The following is a 21986-nucleotide window of genomic DNA, read 5'->3' as shown; positions in this document are numbered from 1 at the left end:
TCAACCTGGACTGCAGAATTTCTGGCAGTAAGATAAAAGCAACTATGAAGCCAGTTCCCCTCTACCAAAAGGAGTCATTTCCCTTACCTTTGGCAGAAAGAATACATGGCTACCCTGGTACCTACCCGTAAGTACACGAAAGCTCATGCTGGCATCACAAGTACTGGTTACACATTTCAAAACCCACTCTACCTTGCCCTCCTAGCCCTTCTCATCTCTTCCTTTACCCTGAACTTATAACCCTGCTTTCCCCACCCCCCCTCATCTTTCTGCTCCACTTACTTTTTCTTTGTTCTCCATCACCCGCTATTCTCCTCTCACGGCCCTGGCCATGTTCAGTCTACTTTTCTCCTGCTCTGGACTCCTCCAGATGCCTCTGGCTGTTCTGTAATAAGTAGCTTCCCCTTAACTATACCATGGAGCAATCATGTTTATGTAATTTAAAATGTATCCATCTCAAGAGATTTGTATTATTTTATCCAGAAAGCTTTCAAATAGACCACAGGAAAGGATAGGCAGCAGTCACAGAATATTAATTGGGATAACATTTTCTAAGAAACAACCCCCTTTTGTGTTACTCTGTTCACTAAATTACCTTTTTACCAAATGACTTATTAAGTGTTTTTCTGAAAAAACAAGTAATTTTTCCAGGTCCCTCCCCACCCCTCTTGGGCTGAACCATGAGCCGCTCAGTGTAGCTCAAACTGATTATCAACATTATCTTGAACCTTACTAAGAAATGCAAATTACTAGGCTCCATTTCAGAGAAGGGAATCTGAGTCTCCAGAGATTGCCCTAGAAATGCTTAGGCAGAAACGGAAAGGGCAGTGTGGGGAAGCACACTGCAGCCACCATGATGCTTTTCACGTTGCTCGCTCTTAACAGAGGCAGAGCAGAAATCTACCGCACTAGCTTTGGCACAGAGTGCAAGGCTTCCAGTCCTCACACTACATCCGAAATGGCTTTGTTTTTTCTCTGAGACAGAGTTTTAAAACTAGGCCTAGTATTCTGAAGGAGATGGGGAAGGGGGGGGGGGGTCTCTCTCATTTATGGTAAAGTTAAGTACTGGGTTAATTAAAAACAAAATGATCTTTACTTACTTCTAAGATTACTTAATTCACTTGCTGACCAAGACAGGAATGCGGCTATTTTCTTTTTAGATTCGGGGATGCTAGTACATAAATTTCTCAGGAAAACTGAAGATGGACAATGTATGCTATTCCTTTATACTGCAGCCCAGAACATCACTGGATGTTCAGCACTGTACCTGCAAATTAGAAGGCTTAAGAAAACAATTTTAAGGTCTAACAGTTTTAAGATTTAGTGTCAACCAGAGGTTGGGGGAGGGGGCAGGTAAAAACATTGACTGGCTTAAGAAGCCTTTGCAAAGTAAAGGTTACTGGATACCAACTTTTGAAATGCAGAATTCCCTGAACACATTTACTATATAAAATACACTAGTACAGAATTAATCATACAAAGCAGGGTCTCTTTCACATTGGCTTATTTATTTTCACAATGCCACAAAGAAGTCCCAAATCTTTACAATTCTTTACCTGCTTCTCATTTTTTAAAAAAGAAAAGCCCTAGAATATCAAATCATGTTTAAAAAAAGTTTAACTGAATTATTTTAAGTTATGACAATGATAGAATGCGCCAGTCAATCAAAATTCCAACTAATAAACCTTTCAAGTTAGGAATCAACCATCACTGGATCTCATCACATTTCCCAGCTCTTAGGCTGGTGCCATAACCAATGCCACTCACATTCTAAAACGTGTGTTTTTGTACCTTTCCACACTGAGGGTTAAAGCCATGTTTTACCAAGTTTTAAATTAATGCGAAACCTTCCACAATGGCAACTGTGTTGAAAACTCCAATATAATTAGCCAGCCTGTTGACAAGTCCACGATCTTCTGATTAATAGAGCAGACATTCTGTAACTATACAATTTATAAACAACTAATAAATTTTGAATTGTTAGTAATATAATAGTTATAAATAGTTTACTTTCTCCTCTTCCTTATATATTTTTATATTCATGCATCTCATTTATTTGTCTAGAAGACTATTTAAATTCTGGATTTAAATATGACTAAGCATAAAATAAAATGGAGATGAGTGTGGATAAAACAGCTGAATGTTACTAGATGTCTAAGCCAGTAAGCTATTAACTAGGAGACAAATTATTCAACCTAAGGCAAACATGGAGAAAGTTGGATTTGACATTAGGTTCTTCATAGTCTGACCTGCCGAGTACACATGAACATCCACGTCACAAATTCTGAATGTCTATGTGCCATAAAGCTAGCTGTGTCACAAATGGAATGTCCATTACTTGTAGAAAACCCCCCTGATGTTACACATTGCGGGATGTGGAGTCTGAAGTGGTAGGCAACCATATTAGCAGGTTGTAAGATCTAGTCAATATGTACATATATACGGAGCCTTCAGTTTAAATGACAATGCCTATCCCCAGAAGAGCCTGGGCTAGCAGTGCTGCAACCCTAATCAAAAGGGTGATAGTGCATAGTTTCCTTCAATAATCACTTCAGTAATCTTCCTGCTGTCCTGAAGATCACAGCAGCGTCCACTTTAGGCTGTCACACTAAGATGCACTGTCTGAATGCATTTCATGTACGTCCTGCAGTCAAGCTGCTCCTAACATCTAAGAGTTAGTAGCCACCCACTGCAGTTCCTTCCCTTAAGCTCTCAACTTCTGCTCATAAACCCAGGGTTACATTTGGCTCGTCCTCTTAATCCCTGTCTGTTACCACAGCTTAGGTACTGCTACTCAAAATTATAGTTCTATTTCTGCTAAATCATTCTTATTGTCTTTATCAACTCTGTTTCCTTTTAGAACTCTGGAACAGTATGAAAACATTAAAATATTTTAAATGTTGTCTTTCTAATACAATAAAATTCTGATATACGATGTTAAGACAATTTAATTGCTAGTCAAATGATCTCCGTTTACATAATACATACTTTGTAAAGAGGTTTCACTGAATTTTTCTTTAGTGAGGTGAGTTTCAACTGTTCTAAAAACAGTAAATTAGCTCATTACTTGTGTGTAAATCTAAAATATGTTATGAAATTATCTGTAAGTCAAAAAAAATTAGGCAGATGGTTATTAAAAATAATGTTAGCATATACACCAAGCAGTGAATTTTCCCATTTAACTTACATCTGCTCAGGTTTTTTTTTATTAGTTTAGTGTAAAGGCCCATTAATCAATTCATTAGACTGGTCAAGGCAAGACATCTGAACTACACAATAGGATTTCAAAAGCAGTTGGTTTTGTTGTTCCTGATAATCTCAACCTCTCAATCTCAATCTCTCTCTCTCTCTCTCTCTCTCTCTCTCTCTCTCTCTCTCTCTCTCTCACACACAATATACACACAAACACACACCACACACTTGGTACACACTTGGTAGAGTACTCTGGATACTGGATTCCCTCCCCTAATCCTGTATAATTCACTGTTTACAATCTGCAATGTTTTGAAAACTATATATTAAACATGGCCAAATTAGAGCTATCTGTAAACTCTTTAAAAATTATTTGGGAACTTCAGGTGTTTACCCAAGAAAACTGATGTTAAACTATTTTTTAAAAATGAAAATTCATATAAAAGCACAACAGACTTAACACACATCTTGAAAAAAATTTAAGTTGTAACTCAATTCTGTACTTTCTCAAACACCACCAGGAAAAGAGTTACAAGTAATAATGCTATGTCAAGAAGACGAAACTATCAACAGTGGGCTCGGGGACACTGCACAGTATCACTGCACTCCATGTGTGTGCAGAATTCAGCATGTGCCAGCATGGAAAACTGTCTTGCACTGAGGTTTTCCAAGAGGTACAACGAGCCTGCCAAGAACATCCGGTCTGTACTAACAGCTTGCTGTCTTCAGTACAGGCCTTCATAGTGTCAGTCACGCTGCTCTTGCAAAATCCCTTAGTGTCTGAAACAAATGGGAAAAAAAACATTTTTATTTCAGTAGTCAAAACTCTTGGGAAGCTAACCCACTGATCAGAAAGGACCAGACATTGGTACTACTAAGCAAAAGCTAGCCAAGCCTCTTCACATTTATACATTTGCTCATAAATTTTCTACTTTAAATATGTTAACAATGGTGCGCATACTTAGGAACTATTATTTGAAAGTAAGGAGAAGCTATGTGATAAAGCACATCAGTTCTGGCTACAAGGAGTTCAGAATCTGCAGGATACAGCCAGCCATCTGCTTGACTTTAAGTTGGAAATCTAAATGATGATATATGCAGCATAACCTAGCGTTTGTGCTAAGAATGAATGGCAACACATGAACAGCCTGTGTACGTTTAAACTACTTACAGAAGAGTTTTCAGTGCTGATAGGTAGGGCTATGACCGATGGTGTGGGATTGAATCCATGTGCACATTGAGTTTCATTTCATTGTCAAGAATCTGAACGAGCTGCTGCATGGAAGGAAGATGACCAGACTCCAGCTTAGACCACACCGGCACGTCTGCAAAAATAAACAGCCAGAACCCCACGCCCAACACATTAAATCATTAAAGATGATTCCACAACAGACATCACACCCACAAATATTTATTGAGTTTCATACACAATTAGGGATACAACAGTGTGCTGCTTCTCCCTCTTAAGAAGTTTTTGCTGCAGCAAAGAAACAAGGGCATTACAAAATCACTACAAAATGATACTGGGATTAAAACCAGAGTGCTACAGTGCTACAAGGAGCACAAAGACTAGCCTCTCCTGTTGACTGGTCAAGGAAGGACATCAGCTAAACTAGATCTAGAAAGAAAAAGAGAGGTCACTAAGCTAGAGTCAAGGTTTGTGGAAGTGGAAAGGAGTGCAGGCCTGCACAAGACATGCAAGGGATGATATACGAGAGAGACAGAGGATGCATACATATTTAAATTGGGGTCAAAAAACTGCAAAAAGCCAAGAAGTAAACATTTTGCCTAGAGAAGAGTGTCTGTCGCATTCAACTCACACAGCAAGCCCAAGGCAGCAATGCGAATACATTGGGCATAGTTGTATTGAATAAAACTATCAGACAGGCAACAGGATATGAAACACAGGACTACGGTCAGCTAACCCCAAATCAGATTTTGCAGGACCTTTGCTCACACTGAATACATTGACATTTATCTTGAAAAAAAACTTGCTTAAGGACTTTTAAACACTCAAGTGAAACAAGGAAGTCTTCATTAAGCAAGTAACTGTAGCCAGCACGGGGCACGTGCCCACAGGTCCAGCATTTGAGGGAGTGGGAAGAGGACAGAGAGTTTTAGGTCAGTGGGGGCTATGACACAGAGATCCTCGAGACACCAGAAACAACAAAAACACGTTAACTTTGGGATAAAGCAGATATAGGAAAGCTTTTCTCTAAGAAGCCAGACAGCAAATAGCTTAGGCTTTATAGACCAAAAAGCAAAAACAAGGATGGCATTAAGGTATATCTGTATAAATAGAGAATAAATTTCTTTGAAGTGCTCCTTGATGAAACTCCAATGTTTTGTTATAAACACAGAAATCTGAATTTCATGTATTATTTTCATCATTTAATCCCATAACACAGAAGGCAGAGGCAGGTAGATCTCTATAAGTTTAAGTCCAGACTCATCTACAAAGCAAATCCCAAGACAGCCAGGGCTGTCACACAGAGACATCGTCTTAAATTATCATTAAAGGTGTATTTGCCAGCCTACTGTTCGGAGAACCATGAGGTCATGTAACACAGACTAGGATGCCAGCAGTGAAGATTAGCAGAAGTAGATTTATAAGCAATGTAGGAGATAGAACTGAGGGCATCTGGTAATCCCTTAACCATGGAGTGGAGAACAATCCTAGGTTTCTGGGAAATTAGGCAAACAAATGATGAAACAATTAAATGAACAAAGAATCCCAGAGGAAAAGCAAAGCAGCACACAGGAATCAAAGGAGGCAGCTAAGAGCTTATTTTGAAGTAAGCTGTTTAAGATTCCCAAGTAAAGCCAGGCATGGTGGTGCACGCCTTTAATCCCAGCACTTGGGAGGCAGAGGCAGGTGGGTTGCTGGGAATTCAAGGCCAGCCTGGTCTAAATAGCAAGTCCAGGGCAGCCACGTTACACAGAGAAACCCTGTCTTGAAAAACTAAAAAGATTCTCAAGTAAAGCACTCAAAACAGGTCTAGAGCACCCTAAAGCTATGCACTCAAGAATCGCCCTACAGGTTTTATTTTACAGCCCTGGAGTTGAAAATATTAGCCAGACAGTTAACACATGGGAGCCAAGTCGTCCAGGAACCCTAAAACCTCAAGTAGCAGCAATAAGTCTTCTCTTGAGGTTTCAATTCCTATCATATAAACGCTTTTATATGAACATCAAAGAACTTTCTCACGAAAAGTACAAAGCCCAGCATTTGTTATTCGGCGTGGAGAAGTCGTCACAAACGCACACTGCTCATAACCTACCATTTAACGTTATCTCAAATGCACCTGTTGACATACACTGGTTCTCAATCATGTTGCTCAAGAAGAAAACCATCATACATGCGTAAACCTAGAAGTCAGACAGCACAGAGCATGAGACATGTTCATTTGCGTGGATATACAGTTTCAATCTTAATTTGACAGTATTTTCTTTTAATATACTTTAAAAATGTCCATATAAATTGGTATCTCACAGGTTCGGATATCATCTACACATCAAAAGTTCACAGTTCTTTACCAGTGAAAGAACATACACACAGTGTTCACATTATATATAGAATTTCTAAAATATCCAGTAACTGAAGAGAAATTTTTAAAATGCCAACTTAAGAATGGTTTGCTTTACCAATCTGATAATGCAAAATGTCTGTATTCTCAAGAGAATAGTGATGCAATCACTGGCAACTTTGTCTATTACATACAAACTATTTAAGGGCTTTTTAAAAACTCATTTTAAAACCACCTGTACGCTCAGAGTGCCCCAGCACATAGAAGCACATGCATTCACCCTTCGAAGGCAAATCTACCTTCTTCAAAAGGAGAACAAAAAGAAGCACTTCATCTTAGTATAGTAAAAAGTTGAATATGGTGAAGATGTAAATTCATAACACATTGTTCAGAAAGTAAAAGTAAATGTCCATAAGAGAAAGGGCTTGCCTGCCTATTCTATTTAAGCCAGGTGGTATTTGATGTCACACCTTTTTACAGGAACACAGAAGCCATTGTCATAAAAGCTCTATCCTTAACTCTTTTGGCTCTTCCATGGCCAACCAAGAATGGCAACTATTCCTATAGAAGCCAATGCAATAGACAGAGTGTGCTATATACACTCAAGTAAGCACAGCACAGAATACACTAAGCACTGATCTGCAAACCCACATGTGCTTAACAATGAGGTACAGACACATTTTTCCTAGAGACACCTAAAGATGTCTATGTCAACAATGCCTGTTCGAGAAGAACCATATAGGAATCTGTTAAAGATACTTTGCTTCATAAGGGAAGTATCTAAAACACTTGCATTCAGGAGAGAAATAATATTAGACCCATTTCCAATGATGGCAAATGACTGGGAAAAAACAGATTTTAAGTGAAAAGACAAGACTAACTGGCAGCAGGTTACAGGCTGCAGCCATGTAGGCAATAAGCCTGCCCACCTGGCTGAGTAACTAAGACAAGCCTAAGAGTACAAAGGCAGAACGCCTTTTTCTTCTTCCTCGATCCTGCGCATGTTTTCCTTAACACTTTGGCCTTCCTTTCTCTAAAGCTTCCCCCTCTACCATATTGCTGCTCACTAACCACGGGTCTGACTTCCACACCAGCTTAAATGACATGGCCTTTTCCTTCTCTCCTCCAGGCAGCTGCTGAGGTTTTATAGCTTGTTTCTCTTTTGAATGCTAACAAAACTGTCCTCCACCCCCCAAAAATGAGATAGATAGACAGACAGACAGTGGTCTAAAATGTGGGCTTCAAAATTCTACAGATGAAAAAATAGTGCTTAATTTCCAACTGTATTCACACTGAATCTTTGCAGTGATTCTTTGATTGGTCGCACTTTCTTAAATAAACCTCCATGAACAGAGAAGTCAAAGGATAAATACTAAGAAAAGAGTTTTTATAAGAACAAATTAATGGAAACTCATACCCACTACAACTACTACTACTACTACAACAACAACAACAACAACAACAACAACAACAACAACAACAACATTATTTGGCATAAAAAGCTGACATTACATATAAAAGCTCTGCTAGATATGATTTGATCTAAGTTATAATCAAAATCAGGTACTAAGTTATTATGAGCCTAGGTTTTACTAGAGAGACAGCCCTATCCTAGTAAACCAAAAGGGTATCACAATTGCCCTGAAAGGTATTCAGCAACTCTATGCTGAAGCAAAGGACAGTACAAGGCTTTCCCAGACACACAAACGGTGCAAGTTGAAACAGAACACATGGACAGGTCAATCTAATCTAATAGTGATGACACAATCACAACAACCACACACACACTCACTCACTCTTCCAAGGACATACACACTCCATTGTCTCTCTCTCTTTTACACACACACACACACACACACACACACACACACACACACACACACACACTCGCTACAACCTAAAAGCCCACAGTCACCAAAGCCACATACCTTATTTTCTTGGCCCCACTGCCAGATGCTAGGAGCTTGCATGCCGAAAAAAGCAAAAGGATCCTTGCCAACAATTATTAAGCCTATTAATACTAGTTTGAAGATTGACAGGAAAGATGCTATGTGCCTATCAAAAGAAAAGAAACAAGTTAATCAAAAACACAATTTCTTATCTATTTTAAAATTTAATTGTTAATGTTTATGAGAAGACATTTTCTGGATATAAAAGCTAAGTTATTAATTACATTAAATTTACTATCAGTGATTTTTCTAGGAAATTTGGGAGGCATAGGGTGTGGTTCAATTATGAAAATGGATGCTTAGAAGGTGCAACAGCCTTTGTTCAATCTTAGCCTAATTCCCAAACATAAATTACATAACAGATCTTAAAAAAAGAAAAAACATCATCCCATTGTTATCTATGAAGTAGTATTCTGTGTATTATTATAAACAAGAAATTACAAGAACCCAACAAAGGTGACTGAACGTATTTACAAAACATGTAAGTTCTAAGTGTGTATTCAAATCACAGAAATTCACTCACCTATAAATTGGTTGAGGGAGATAATTCTCTCCTTCAATGCGGATGTCTGGATACCGCTGGCTAATAACCCGCATGTACTCCTCAAACACCCGCCTGTACCCTCAGGAAACGCTGGAAAAAAAAAGTTTCCCATCAACTGTTGTGGATGTATCTAGACTTAAAAGTCAAATAAAGTCAGATTAAGACATTTTCTCAGAGTCCATCACAATTAATGACTAAACCCAGACAATAGATACAGGGATATATTTTTACAGATATATATTTTATAAATTTCATATAATTATGTCCCTAGCAGATAAACCAGCCAGTTATAACACTACATTTCATAGCTTTGGGCTAGACAAGAGCAAACACCAATTTATGTATGTCTGCATAATGAAGTCTCACATCAATTGATCCTTTGTAAAGAGTACAGAAAATATTGATTGAAATGCAAGTGGCAGAAGCCCTTTGGAACTGCTTACACAGCACCCTGGACGTGTGCTCAAGAGTTCTGTAAGTGACTTGGACCCAAATACACAGCAGGGACTGTGAGAGACCAAACAGGGAATCCGAAAACCTGAGAAGGCTTCCCTTACAGTTTTTCTGATTCACACCTGTATTTCTCCAATAAAATGTATTTTTCTCTTCTCAGTCCTATTGAAAGATTTTGACTGTACTTCCTCCAAAGACTCTGGTATCAAATGTTACTTAATAGAGAATAACTTTGTAAAAAACCCATATTCAGTTCTAGAGACACTCCAGGCTGCCCTCTGCTAGGCAAGCACTCTGCACCATGGTGGGGATGGCCAGGGGCTGCATCTCCTGTAAGTAGGAGGTAGCCTCTGGACTGTGAAAAACAGAACCGAGGGAGTAGAAGAAAAGGGTAGGGAGAAGTCACATTATTTTTTCCTAAATGTAAAGGCCTGAGATTCTGCCCTCTGTCCTCTCTTCCTCCCTTCTCCCCCGAGTCACACTCCTTAGCCTGGCCAAGTTTTAACCTTTAGTTTGGAGGCCATAAGGACTTGTAACAGGTCTGAGTTTAGCATAAGTAGATGTTTGGTTATAGTTAGCAGGCATGGTAGAGGAAAGAGAAGTGAAATGGTTGGTATCTGGTTAGGCAACTAAGCTGGTAGAGTTGAGATAGCACAGTCTAAAGACTTTTCTAGAATTCCTGTTTCCAATTCCACTGTGTTCATGAATTCTCCCCAAATACACTGTCACTCAAGACCAGAACCACCTCTTACTGTTTTTTGGAGCTCCCAGAGCCTAGTCTACACTAAGGTAACAGTTCATGAGTTTTGACATAGTTTGATTTACTCAAGGACCATGATTTTAACAATCAGTTTTAATATGTTTTACAGACACAAGTATTTAGTCTACATAAATAACCATAAAATGTTATAAAAACTTTTCAAGTTTGCTTATTCTCCAATGAAATCTTTCCTAATACTAAATTCTACAGTCATTTCCCAAAACACTATTATAGCCAACACATGCTCCATTTCTTGTCATCTTATGTTTTCAAGAAACCTTTGATTTGCTTAACTCTGTTCCCGAAATCATTAACACACACACACACACACACACACACACACACACACACACAAAACCAAAAAAAAAAAAAAAATTTCATACAAATTCATGCTGGTCCACACCCTGAGTCAACTATTTATTAAGTGCTCTGGTTATTCCATTTGGTTCAGGCTAAGCCTTCCAACAGGACAGTTAAAGTCTAATCTGCCAGCTGGGAGGTAAGCCCGATTTGTTGCCTGTCCACTACTTTCTGCCATCCCACATATAGCTCATCCCATGACCCTGATGTCATCATATGCTTGCTCGTTCCTTAGCAGTCTTCCCTTTATACTCATTATTATAACAGCTCCTGTGAACTCACTGTTTTGATATGTATGGCTTTGTGAATTGGATTACTTCCAAAGAGTAAAGTACAGGACCTGAACAGGGTCAATACCAACCTGGGCAAGATGACTCAGCAGGCAAAGGTAGTTGCGGCCAAGCCTGACCCACATGGCACAGGTGCCTGTGTTAAAGCAAACATGTATGCTTTAAGCTAAAGCAACACTGAGGTAAATGCAGAATGTAACAAATGAAATTTTAACTACAGGTAAGACAAGAAACTGGGCGAAGGCTGGACTGTCTGTCTGCTCTTTGAAAGGTCCTGAGTTCAATTCCCAACAACCACATGGTGGCTCACTATCATCTATAATGAGATCTGGTGCCCTCTTCTGGTGTGCATCTGCAGGTGTACATGCAAGCAGGACACTGTATACATAATAATAAATAAATAAATCTTTAAAAAATAAAATAAAGGGCTGGAGAGACGACTCAGAGGTTAAGAGCACTGTCTGCTCTTCCAAAGGTCCTGAGTTCAATTTCCAGCAGCCACATGGTGGCTCACAACCATCTTTAATGTGATATAATGCCCTCTTCTGGTATGCAGGTGTACATTTAAGCAGAGCACTGTATACATAATAATAAATAAATCTTTTAAAAAAGAAAAGAAAGAAGGCAAAATACAGCCTCCGCTTTTCAATTCTTATTTCTCTTTTGAATTCCCATGGAAACCGATCAAAGAAGCAGGCTCTAATATGAGGCAAGCCTGTGGAGTTTTGCCTCCCCTGCTTTAGACTTGAGCAGTCCCAGAAAGGTGAGTTGGTTTGTTCATCGTCATAAGGCTTTAACAGGACAGAACCAGATTGGAAACCAAACTGTGTGAGCCCATCAACAAAGGAATGCCAGTTTCTTCAAAGGACAATAATGTAAAGGTAACTTTTATTCTCCTGGCTCAATTGTTGTCTGGGAGGCTTACTGCCTCCTTCTGCTACCCTAGGCCTAGTCCTGGAAGCTTCTAGCCTAGGCCGAGAACGTTTTCAGCCTGAGACTTACTGCTTAATAAGCTCATCCTTGCTTGTTCTTCCTAAACGCTGGGCTGGCTGGTTCAACTTAGCTATTCTGACTCAAACTCTTCTCCCAGCTGACTTACTCAATCTGGCTTTTCTCTCGACCTCTGAATTGCTCTGCTTAGCCTCAAACTAACTCGGCAATCTGCACTAGTCTTCTGGCTTCTCATTTTCTGGTTCGTTCTGTCTTCACCTGAGTTCTCTCTCTGCAACCCATCTATTACTGTCCTGGTAAAAACCGCCTGTTCTGTCTCTACTGCCTCTCAAGTAGCTTCCCTTTCCTCTCTCTTCACGTCAGAGTGGGGCGTATCCCATTCTGTCAAATCTCTGATTCGTCACCTTTTCTGCCACTCAATTAGACATCACTTTCAAACATGGGTGCTTTCTTCTACAAAGTAACTTTACCTTCATTGTTTGGGATTAAAGGTGTGTACCACCATGCCTGGACCTAAGCTATTCTATACCTGCAACCTGATCTATACCAGGCTGGCCTTAAACTCAGATCTGTTTGCATTTGTCTCCTGGATTAAAGGTGTGTTTGTATTACAGCCAGATCACACAGATCTAGAAGACTTTTGGATGTGATTTCTTGCCAGAACAGCCATGATCTAAATTAACATTCCTCTACACAATAAAGCCAAAGATTTCCAGATAGAGAGACTGGTGGACATAAAAAAATGTTATGAGCCAGTAAGATCGCTCAACAAGTAAAAAGTGTTTGCCATGAAAGCCTGATGACCTGTGCTTAATCACTACAACCCATGGTGAAGATAACCAACTCTCTAAGACTGTTCTCTGGACCTCCATACATGGATCATAGCCCCATGCATAAAATGAAGTAAAAAATGTTTTAATGCAGCAGTTCTATGGGAAGGCTGCTAAATATGTATCAATGGATGGAGTCAGGAAATAGGCTCGCAAACTATCAACAGTGTAAGTCCATTAACTTCTTCTGACAAAGCATTCACTCTGCTCTAATGAGAATACCTGGACTACCCAACTCTCCCTGTATTTTGAAGATAAGCTTGTAAAAGTGACACAGGGTATGTAGAAAAACGAGTATCATCATTACTAGAGACATATCAACAGTACTTTAAATGATTACATTTCGTACATTCTCCACAGTTGAGTGGAGAGTGGGGTATGACTTTCACAAGAACTCTGGTGCCCCATATTTGACCATGTCCCCTGGATGGGGAGACCTGGTGGCACTCAGAGGAAGGATAGCAGGCTACCAAGAAGAGACTTGATACCCTATGAGCATATACAGGGGGAGGAAGTCCCCCTCGGTCACAGTCATAGGGGAGGGGAGTAAGAGGAAAATGGGAGGGAGGAATGGGAGGATACAAGGGATGGGATAACCATTGAGATGTAACAAGAATAAATTAATAATAAAAAAATTTTAAAAAAATGATTACATTTCTTAGTCTCCTGAAGGCATTTACAATACAATTTGAGAGAGACAAATACACAGCAAACTCTGGGGAACAATTATAAGGTAACACATAAGCGAAGTCCACAATGCAGTGCATAACTCAAACACATGTAAATGTGAAAATGTAGCTGTAATTTCACTGTTTTATATATAACCTTCTAGCACTCTTTTCTTAGGTTATGAAATCATCTCTATCCTCTACTCTTTATTAGCAAAACTGGCAGTAACAGACATAGATACGTGCACTAGAGTAACTGAACGTTAAGAGTGAACTGAGAAGTAAAGTCACAACAGGAAGGTAACTCCACACAGACCATACAATCACCTTGCAAATGAACTAGTCAAAATCAAAGACCACCCAAGGAAGAGCCTGCCTGTGAGTGACACAGATGCTAAGCTTAACAAAAGGAGTTCTCTGGCCTCTGAAAGCAAACACTGTCAGACCAGGACACAGAACAAACCACCAGGTTTTGTTTTCATTCTTACAACAACCACTACAGGAGTCTTTACCCCCTGCTTCTCATTTTCTTCCACCTGCCAAAATTACCTAGAACATTAAACTACTATGCTAGGAAAGCACTGTGGTTCAGAACAACCCTGTCTTTTTCTCTGTGGAGACAGGGTCTCACTAAGTTGCCTGGGCTGTCTTCACTTGCCTTCACATTGGGATAGTAGGTGTGTGTCATCACAACTGGCCTGAAAATGTTTAAGAAAGCTTTAGTTATAGCTTCTATCAAATTCTGAAACCACAGAAATTCACCAAACACTAACAATGACTGTGACTAAGTGCAAGATTTCTCAGTGGCAGGTGCTCAGCTAGATTTAATGCAAAAAGGCTCATCATTTGCATAGACCCTACACTCACTTCCTGTGTGCCTGAAGTAATCTGTAGATTACTTTTAACACTCAACACAATAGTTGTGTATTCATTCTACTGTTTGGAGACTGCCAGTATAGTGCAACACACATACCACACGACCACCAACACACACATACCCTGCCATCTTTCAGATATTTCAATCTGAGATTGGCTAAGTCCACAGATGTGGCCAACTATAATTCACCACCTTGAGCTGCTAAATTACCAGCCTCTTAAAGATCCCTCAAACCTCTTTGTATTTCCATTACTGTTTTTTCATCACCTCTCAGCTGGACAACTCTAAAAAGCCCCCTCTCTTCTCAGTATTTCCTTCCATTCTCCTCCTCTCCACAACAACCCTAGCTTTCTGATGCTCGCCGAAACCTCAAGGGTCTATGCTACCCACTCTTTAGAGTCAATATTAGTCTTGGCCTTCTCACGTAAAGTGTAATTTCTTCAATAAGGCCACTGTCTATGAAGCCCTACAGAAACAAGTCTCACTATCAGATCTCTGCTCAAGGGCAAAGGAGATGGCTCAATTTTGAAAGTGCTTGCCAAGCAGGCAAAAGGACCTGAGTTCAATCCCTAGCACTAACAAAAACAAAAAAGCCAAGTTTGTGTGCCAGGTCCCAAGTATGAGACCTTGTCTCAAAAACAAGATGGGCCTCCTAAGGTCCTGAAAAGAAATGACAAGCCTCCTGCCCCTTTCCCCTCCCTCTCCCTGTCCCCTTCCTTCCCCCTCACGTCCAAGTACATTTCTTTAAGGAAATCTTCCTGATCCCAGACTGGGACTCTCCTAGCATCAAAGCTTTCCCTTAAAGCACTTAGTAGAATTACAATTTTATGTGCTAGTTTGTTCTTGCCTATAAAAACAACAAAACACACTTAGAAAGAAAGAGTAAGTGCATAAATATTTAAGTTGTGTAAATATCAAGTGTCCATTAGCCAATATGTTCCACAACGCATATTGTCAGTCAGAGGAAGGAAGGCGAGGCAGGGCTGAGCACAGGTCTGACTAGAGGACTGTCTTTTCAGCATTCAGTGTAAACACCCAGATACTCAGTATGAAATCCATGACACCAAAAGGACCCAATTCTACTGTTCAGTCAACTAACATAATAAACCAAGGGTTAAAAAGCCGGGCGGTGGTGGTACATGCCTTTAATCCCAGCACTTGGGAGGGGCCAGCCTGGTCTACAGAGAGAGTTCTAGGACAGCCAGAGCTGTTAGACAGAGAAACCTTGTTTTGAAAAAAACAAAAACCAAAAAAACCAAAACAAACAAACAAACAAACAAACAAAAAACAAAAAAAAACAAAAACAAGAGTTCATGTACAGAGAACAAAATTTGGGGGGGGGGGGAGTTTCCTGGGTGACCATGTTTCACACACTGTGAAATCTTTAGCTACTGACACAGCAGATTCTGAATGAACAGTTGGAAAGGCACAAGAACGCAGAACTTGGCCACAGCTCCATCTCTTTCAAATCCCATGCCATTATGTATTGTGTTGCAACTGCTCGTAGGTGGGTAAGCTGAGCTATGACTATTTAAGAAAAAGCACTTACAATAAATATAAACCACAAAAATCAACTGTAATGAACTTTTTTAGTACTGTTGCTAAAAAAAAAAAAAAAGAAAGAAAGAAAGAAAGAAAAAAGGAAAATGAGCTTTAGAGCACTTAAAGTTAAGGGTTTTGTTTTGTTTTGTTTTCAGGTGTTTATATTCAATTATATTGTTTCTTCTCCCTTCCCAAACTTGCAAGTAGGTGTTTAAGATTGTCAAAACCAGAAGCCTACTGCTCCCTTTATTATGAGTAGATTAACCTCTAGGGAATAGCACCAATCTAAATTAGCAACTTGATAGGGTGTGATAATACAGCTATTCCTGGGGTATATATTCTAAAACAACAATGGGCTGAGGATAACTGCAAAACACACTTATTTGACATTTTAAACAAGTCTGTGCCTAATGTACAAAAAAATACGGTAGTAAGCATTGAAAGCAATTGTGAGGTTTTAAACGAGTTTGTTCTTTCGGAAACCTTAAGGAAAATGCACACAGTAAAACTGTAACAAGAGTCCAAATAAATGCTGCGTGAGAGAGATTTGAAAACTGGACCTGAACTCAATCCCTAACATGGTGGAAGGAGAGAACCAACTCCTGAAAGCTGTCCTGTGATTTCTCCACGGGCACCGGCAAGTGGGAAAAATAAAAGCGTGTGCGAGTGTGTGTGTGCATGTATATACATATATATACACTGAAGAATTCCAATGCAAACAAAAGTGCTTAGAAAAGGCAGATAGGACAGTAGATATTGAAATAGTACATGTGTTGAAAACTCCAGCGTTTTAAAGCCTAGTTAAATCCCAACAATCATACTTAATCATTAACTACCTTTGTCAGCTGGTTACGTAGCTACTACTTTCCTTTAAAAAAAAAAAAAAGTATGAGGTGCTGTGGGTGTAGGTCAGTAGAAATCAGCGACCGTGCTGTCATAAATGCCAGGCTTATATAGTAAAGGTAGCAGTTGAGTTTTGTTTGTAATTAGAAAGTTACTAAAATTAAGGCCTTGCCGTTTACTTTCTGATTCTCTGGTTTAAACACCACATTTTTTTAGAAATAATTTTTGTTTTCTCTTCAGTGATTAAGCAAAATAATTAAGTAAAAATCTAAACTTAAGATTAAATGGCACACGTTTTGAAAAGTCGGCTTTAGATGAATTCTGGACAATAACAACACTGCAAAGTATCCAGATTCTAAAAAGGATTACTGTTCTGGCATCCCAGAGAAAACACCATCGTTTGAGGCTTCACTGTCTCCAGCCTTTTGACGTGTTTTGTTTTTTTTTTTTAAACCAAAGCTTTTCAAATCTTCCCCAAGCCCTGTCGCCTCAGTAAAATGGATCCCTGTCCTGGTTCTAAATGCTCAGCTAGTCCTCAACAACAAAGTCAATTACCAAGCGGCGTCGAAAACTGACCGGTTCCCTTCCTTTTCCTATGAATGCACAAGACCCTTAAAAGTGGAGAGCCGCCCAGGAGGCGTGCGGGAGCCGCGGAGAGCCAGGCGAGCCGCGGCTTGTAGGAGCGGCTGGCTCCACCTCGCGTCCTCACCGCGCTGCCGCACGGCCCGGCCCGGCCACCGGCGCACAGTGACGCGGAGCCCCGCCGCTCGGCCACCCTCGTCGTCGGCCGCCGCAGCCCCGGTCAGGAACACCAGTGAGAGCCGAGGGCCGGGGGGAGGGGGACAGCGCCCGGAAGGCGGCGGCGGCGGCGGCGGCCAGGCGAAGCGCCCAGACTCGGGACCGTCCATGCGGAAGGGCGCCGGCGCCGCTCTCCCGAGCAGCAAAGCTAGGCCGCGAAGCCGGGGCCTCGGGTAGCTCGCAGCCCGGGCCGGGCGGCCGGGGTCGGCGCAGGTACTCACCAGATCTGGAACTTGAGCAGCGGCCCCGTGGCGTACTGCATCTTTAACCTCTTGCTGGGCACGCCGCCCAGGTTGGCCGAGGCCTCGCTGCGGACCACCGCCGACGCCGCCACCAGGAAGAGCAGCAGGAGCCTCATCTTAACCGAGACAGCCGCTCCGGCCGCCTTCAGACCGAGACTGCAGCCAGCCCAAAACCTAGCCACGAACTGCTCCCCACTGCGCAGGCGCGCTCCGCCAAGGTCGACGAGGGAAGCCGGAATGCGCCTGCGCAGCCGGGGTCTGCGCCCATTCTGGGAAGGAGAGCTGGCCTGTTTCGCCAGCTTGTTCCACCACCATCTTGGATGTGTGCAAAGAATGCGAAGGGTACGAGGGAGAGAGGGAGAGATTTTGCTGGTGGGATGTTAAAGGGGCCCGTAATTGTTGCTCTTGGCAGGCATGAGTTCGACATCTCTCTTTTTGTTTTAAAGACGTTGTCATATAGTACAGACTGGCTTCTATGTAGCCAACTATAGCCTTGAATATCTGAATTATCACAAATACATTCTCAGCTGTTTAAAAATGAGGATGTGGTTGGGAACACAAAAGTATCCTCAATTATCTCCTAAGAAAGTCCTTTTCTCCTATTGTTTCTTCAACTTAAATGATTTGGGTTTGGATGGATTGGTCTTTTTCACAGATTTTTACTATTGGGACAAGTAGTCCTGGATCTCTCTATGTAGCCCAGACTGTCCCCAAACTTGAGACTTTCCTGCTTCTGCTCCCAAGTGATGGGATTACAGTGTCCAGCTTTTTTTCCTCTGAGGCAATCTCTCTATGTAGCTCTGGCAGTCCTGGAACTTACTGTCTGGACCAGGCTGGCCTCAAACTCACAGAGATCCACCTGTCTTTTCCTCCTGAATGCCTCATAATTAAAGGCATATTTCACTATGGCTGGCTTTTTAATTTTCATATTTATTTATGGTGTGTGTGTAGTTATGTGCTCTGGGCAGGTGTGGAGGTCAGGAAACAACCTATGAAGACAGTTTCTCTCCTGCTACCATATAACTTCTGAAAATTGCACACAGATTGTCAGGTTTGACAGCAAGTGCCTTTACCCCCTGAGCCATCTCACCAGCACAAACAAGGAGAGCTTAGGACTTAGTGAGCACTCAGCTTTTTATGTAGATGCTAAGGACCCAAACTCAGATCACTTTATCATCAAAGCGTCTTCTTGACCCGTTTTCTTATTTTGGCACTGATGTTTAAATATTAGGGTTCATTTGCTTGATTGCTTGTTTGTTTGTTTAAGACAGGGTCTCAATATGTAGTCCTGGCTATCCTCGAACTCTCTATGTAGACCAAGGTAGCCTGAAACAGAGATCTGTCTGTCTCTGCATCCTGAGTGGTAGGATTAAATGCCTGGACCACCACTCCCAGCTAATATTTTGTTTTGTTTTTACAGCAGTTTTAGAGTCATATCATAACACAAGAATACACCATATGTACTTCCTATCCCCCATTGCAGACTTTCTATGAAACATCTCTTGGGACTTATGAGTACTATTGTTGTTGTTGTTGTTTGCTTTTTTGAGACAGGGTTTCTCTGTGTAGCTGTGGCTGTCCTGGACTCCATTTGTAGACCAGGCTGGCTTTGAACTCACAGAGAGCCTCTTGCCTCTGTCTCTCTGAGTGCTGGGATTACAGATGTGCACCACCACACCCAGTTCAAATACTACTTTTCTTTAGCAGGGGGTAAAAAAAAAAAGTGTTCAATTAAGGCTTCTTAAAATGTGTGTGTGTGTGTGTGTGTGTGTGTGTGTGTGTGTGTTGGTATGTATGCTGTCTACTGTCTCTTGTCAGAATCCTAATCTTATAAAGAGATCCCTGCCTTCATGATTTCATTGAGCACTATTCACCTCCCAAAACTTTCCACTTCCAAATGCTGTCCTATTAGAGACTGAGTTTCAGCAACGGATATTGTGGGAATTCATTCAACCCAAGACACATCCAACAGAAAGGTCTTCCACCAATTTGAATTTACACGGTTGTAAGTGCAAATGAGTGATGAGTGATGTTGCTTCCAATGTACCGCCTTCTTGGTCCACTCACAAATATCAGTGGAACCAGCCATTATTTGTATCTAACATCTCACTATATTCACTGAAGTAACTGGACAATGAAAAAAAAAAAGCATAGTGAAAACTCAATATTGAAAGAAGCAGAAAACATATGACATTAGATACACCACAGGGTCGCTGATATGTTCCAGTGTAAATGAAGAACAGAAAAAAAAATGACCTAGAATTCTGTAACTACATTAAAAATGGGTTAGATTCCTGTAAGAAACTAAGTCCAAAACAAAGTAAGTTGAAAGTGTATTTATAACGATTTATAAATCAACACGCTTACAAGGTTTAAAAAAAGAAACCCTTCAAAATTAAACCATTGTAAGTCAAGGACTATCTGTCTGTACAGTGAATAATAGACCTATAAAACAAACTTTAAAATATTTATGCTGGGCATGGAAGTAGGTAGGCTAATTACAGGTGTTCACCTTCCGTCTGCTCCTTTAAGTCCAAGCTCCCAGTCTCACTGCCTGTTCTGCAGCAGAACACTGCTGCAGACTCCGTTCACCTTGGGCCTCATCTCCCGTGGATCACACAGTTCCTCCCCTCCAAACCTCCTTTCTCAAGGTCCTTGTTTGTGCCAGCACCCAGTTCCAGCAGACACTGCCTGGAAACCAACAGGCTACTCCTGCCCGTGAAGCAGGTAAACTAACTGCAGATCGTCACCCCTTTCTCCATTCTTCAAGTCCCCAGCTCTGTAGCAGACCTTCTGTTGTGGGCTCTCTTCACTCAAATCCCCCATTCCTGTGGGACAAACTAAGCAGGTGCTGATGGAACATCTTGATTTCCTCACTCAAGTGAAGGCCTTCCACCACCCCCAGCACATCTCCATTCCTAACTCTGAGGTTCCTGTTAGAGGTTGGTCTGGTTGCTGCCCAAATGAGCAGACTCACCTACCCCAAATTGTTTGCACCTTGCCTAAGCTTATTCTTGTTTGACCAATAAAAAGCCATCACACTTGTGCAGGGCAAATGGGATAGGCATGACTAAGGTTTGGGGGCTTTTGGGAAAGATACCAGGAGAGAAGAACAGGAGGAAGGAAGCTGGCATGATGGGTTAAGTGGAGAAGAAGCACATGGCCAGTGTGGATGAAGATTTGGCCCAGATGATAATAATTAACAAGTATTTGGGATTAGGGAAGGGCGAGAGATAGCTCAATAGAAATTATTAGAAGCAGATGGCATGAGATTAGGGCAGGGTATAGGATACCTGCCACAATATGGGAATAGTTGAGGGGATTATTATCTGTACTACTCAAGGTTAACATATAACAGGTATAAGTGGAGTCTGTGTGACAAATGTTACTGCACAACCCAAGGCGACGACCCCTGCCCAGGGAGAGCCTCCTGGAAAGGGTCTGATGTTCCTGCCAGGAGTAACTGATTGCAGCCCCCCTTTTTTTCTTACTCGTTTGTGTTGGAATAGTCTTTGTTTTTTTCTCCTAACCTACTTTCATATCAGAACTTTTCAAACATGACTGTGTTGCTAGGGAACACCCTAACTTGAGACTGCAGCCAAGGGCCATTCAGGTGAATTTACCACCAAGTTCAGCTCCACTTGTTAAAACAAACATGGCTAAGAATTACTCTCCAGTTAATAGTTTACATTATGACTTACAAATAAAGTGTTTAAGAAAGCCCCAGATAGTGACTCCAGACAAAAAGTAGAACTAAGAAAAAACTGTCTTGGCACACAGATGTTTGGCATACTGAGAGAACACTGACCTTTGGTAAAGAGAGCACATGCTTATTGATACCAAGCTAATGACTTAACAATGGTGACTCAAGCTCCATGATAACGTTGTTACTTTGCATCCTGTATTTTGAACCTTGTATGCCTGAATTGCTTCGCTGACTTCCTTGAATGAAAAAAAATGTAACCACAAAAACACTCCCCATTTCAAAATGTGTATAGAAATCTAGCTTGCTTGCCTGCAAAATACACTCAGACTTAAACTTTCCCCTGGGTTGGTCTGTTTGTCATTCCCGTTTGTTCACCGACACTTCGAGAACTCTCATTCCCAAGGACCCATACCCGACCGAGACCGGTCTGTGGCAATCAAATCCCTCCCCTCAG

At 41.1% G+C, this 21986-nt stretch overlaps 2 protein-coding genes across 3 annotated transcripts; both read right to left on the bottom strand.

Annotated features, from left to right (window-relative positions):
* Positions 1–1487: 1487 nt before the first annotated feature.
* SELENOT (selenoprotein T) lies at positions 1488–18143 on the bottom strand. 2 transcript variants are annotated; one of them, XR_014776640.1, is made up of 7 exons: positions 17806–18143; positions 9192–9302; positions 8648–8774; positions 6474–6561; positions 4364–4517; positions 3400–3972; positions 1488–3367 (listed from the first exon to the last, which is right to left on the bottom strand). XR_014776640.1 is itself a non-coding variant. In XM_084768371.1 (6 exons), the coding sequence occupies exons 1-5, from the start codon at positions 17940–17942 to the stop codon at positions 4393–4395; spliced, it is 588 nt and encodes a 195-aa protein (XP_084624497.1). In that variant the 5' UTR covers positions 17943–18143; the 3' UTR covers positions 1488–3972; positions 4364–4392. The 2 variants fall into 2 exon arrangements, 1 of the variants encoding a protein (XP_084624497.1); XM_084768371.1 differs by having other exon boundaries at positions 1488–3972.
* Positions 10761–17799, bottom strand: LOC311589749 (uncharacterized protein). The gene is made up of 2 exons (XM_084768372.1): positions 17342–17799; positions 10761–11211 (listed from the first exon to the last, which is right to left on the bottom strand). The coding sequence occupies exon 1, from the start codon at positions 17692–17694 to the stop codon at positions 17380–17382; it is 315 nt and encodes a 104-aa protein (XP_084624498.1). The 5' UTR covers positions 17695–17799; the 3' UTR covers positions 10761–11211; positions 17342–17379.
* Positions 18144–21986: the final 3843 nt, after the last annotated feature.

This window comes from Acomys minous (assembly GCF_964271855.1).
Source record: "Acomys minous genome assembly, chromosome: 19".
NCBI lineage: Eukaryota > Metazoa > Chordata > Mammalia > Rodentia > Muridae > Acomys > Acomys minous.
The sequence above is the reverse complement of the archived record's forward strand: the minus strand, read 5'-3'. Positions and strand labels throughout refer to the sequence as shown.

Bases quoted from the DNA above. Each gene is read 5' to 3' on its own strand.
- LOC311589749 (XM_084768372.1), bottom strand. From the start codon at position 17,694: ATGGACGGTCCCGAGTCTGGGCGCTTCGCCTGGCCGCCGCCGCCGCCG.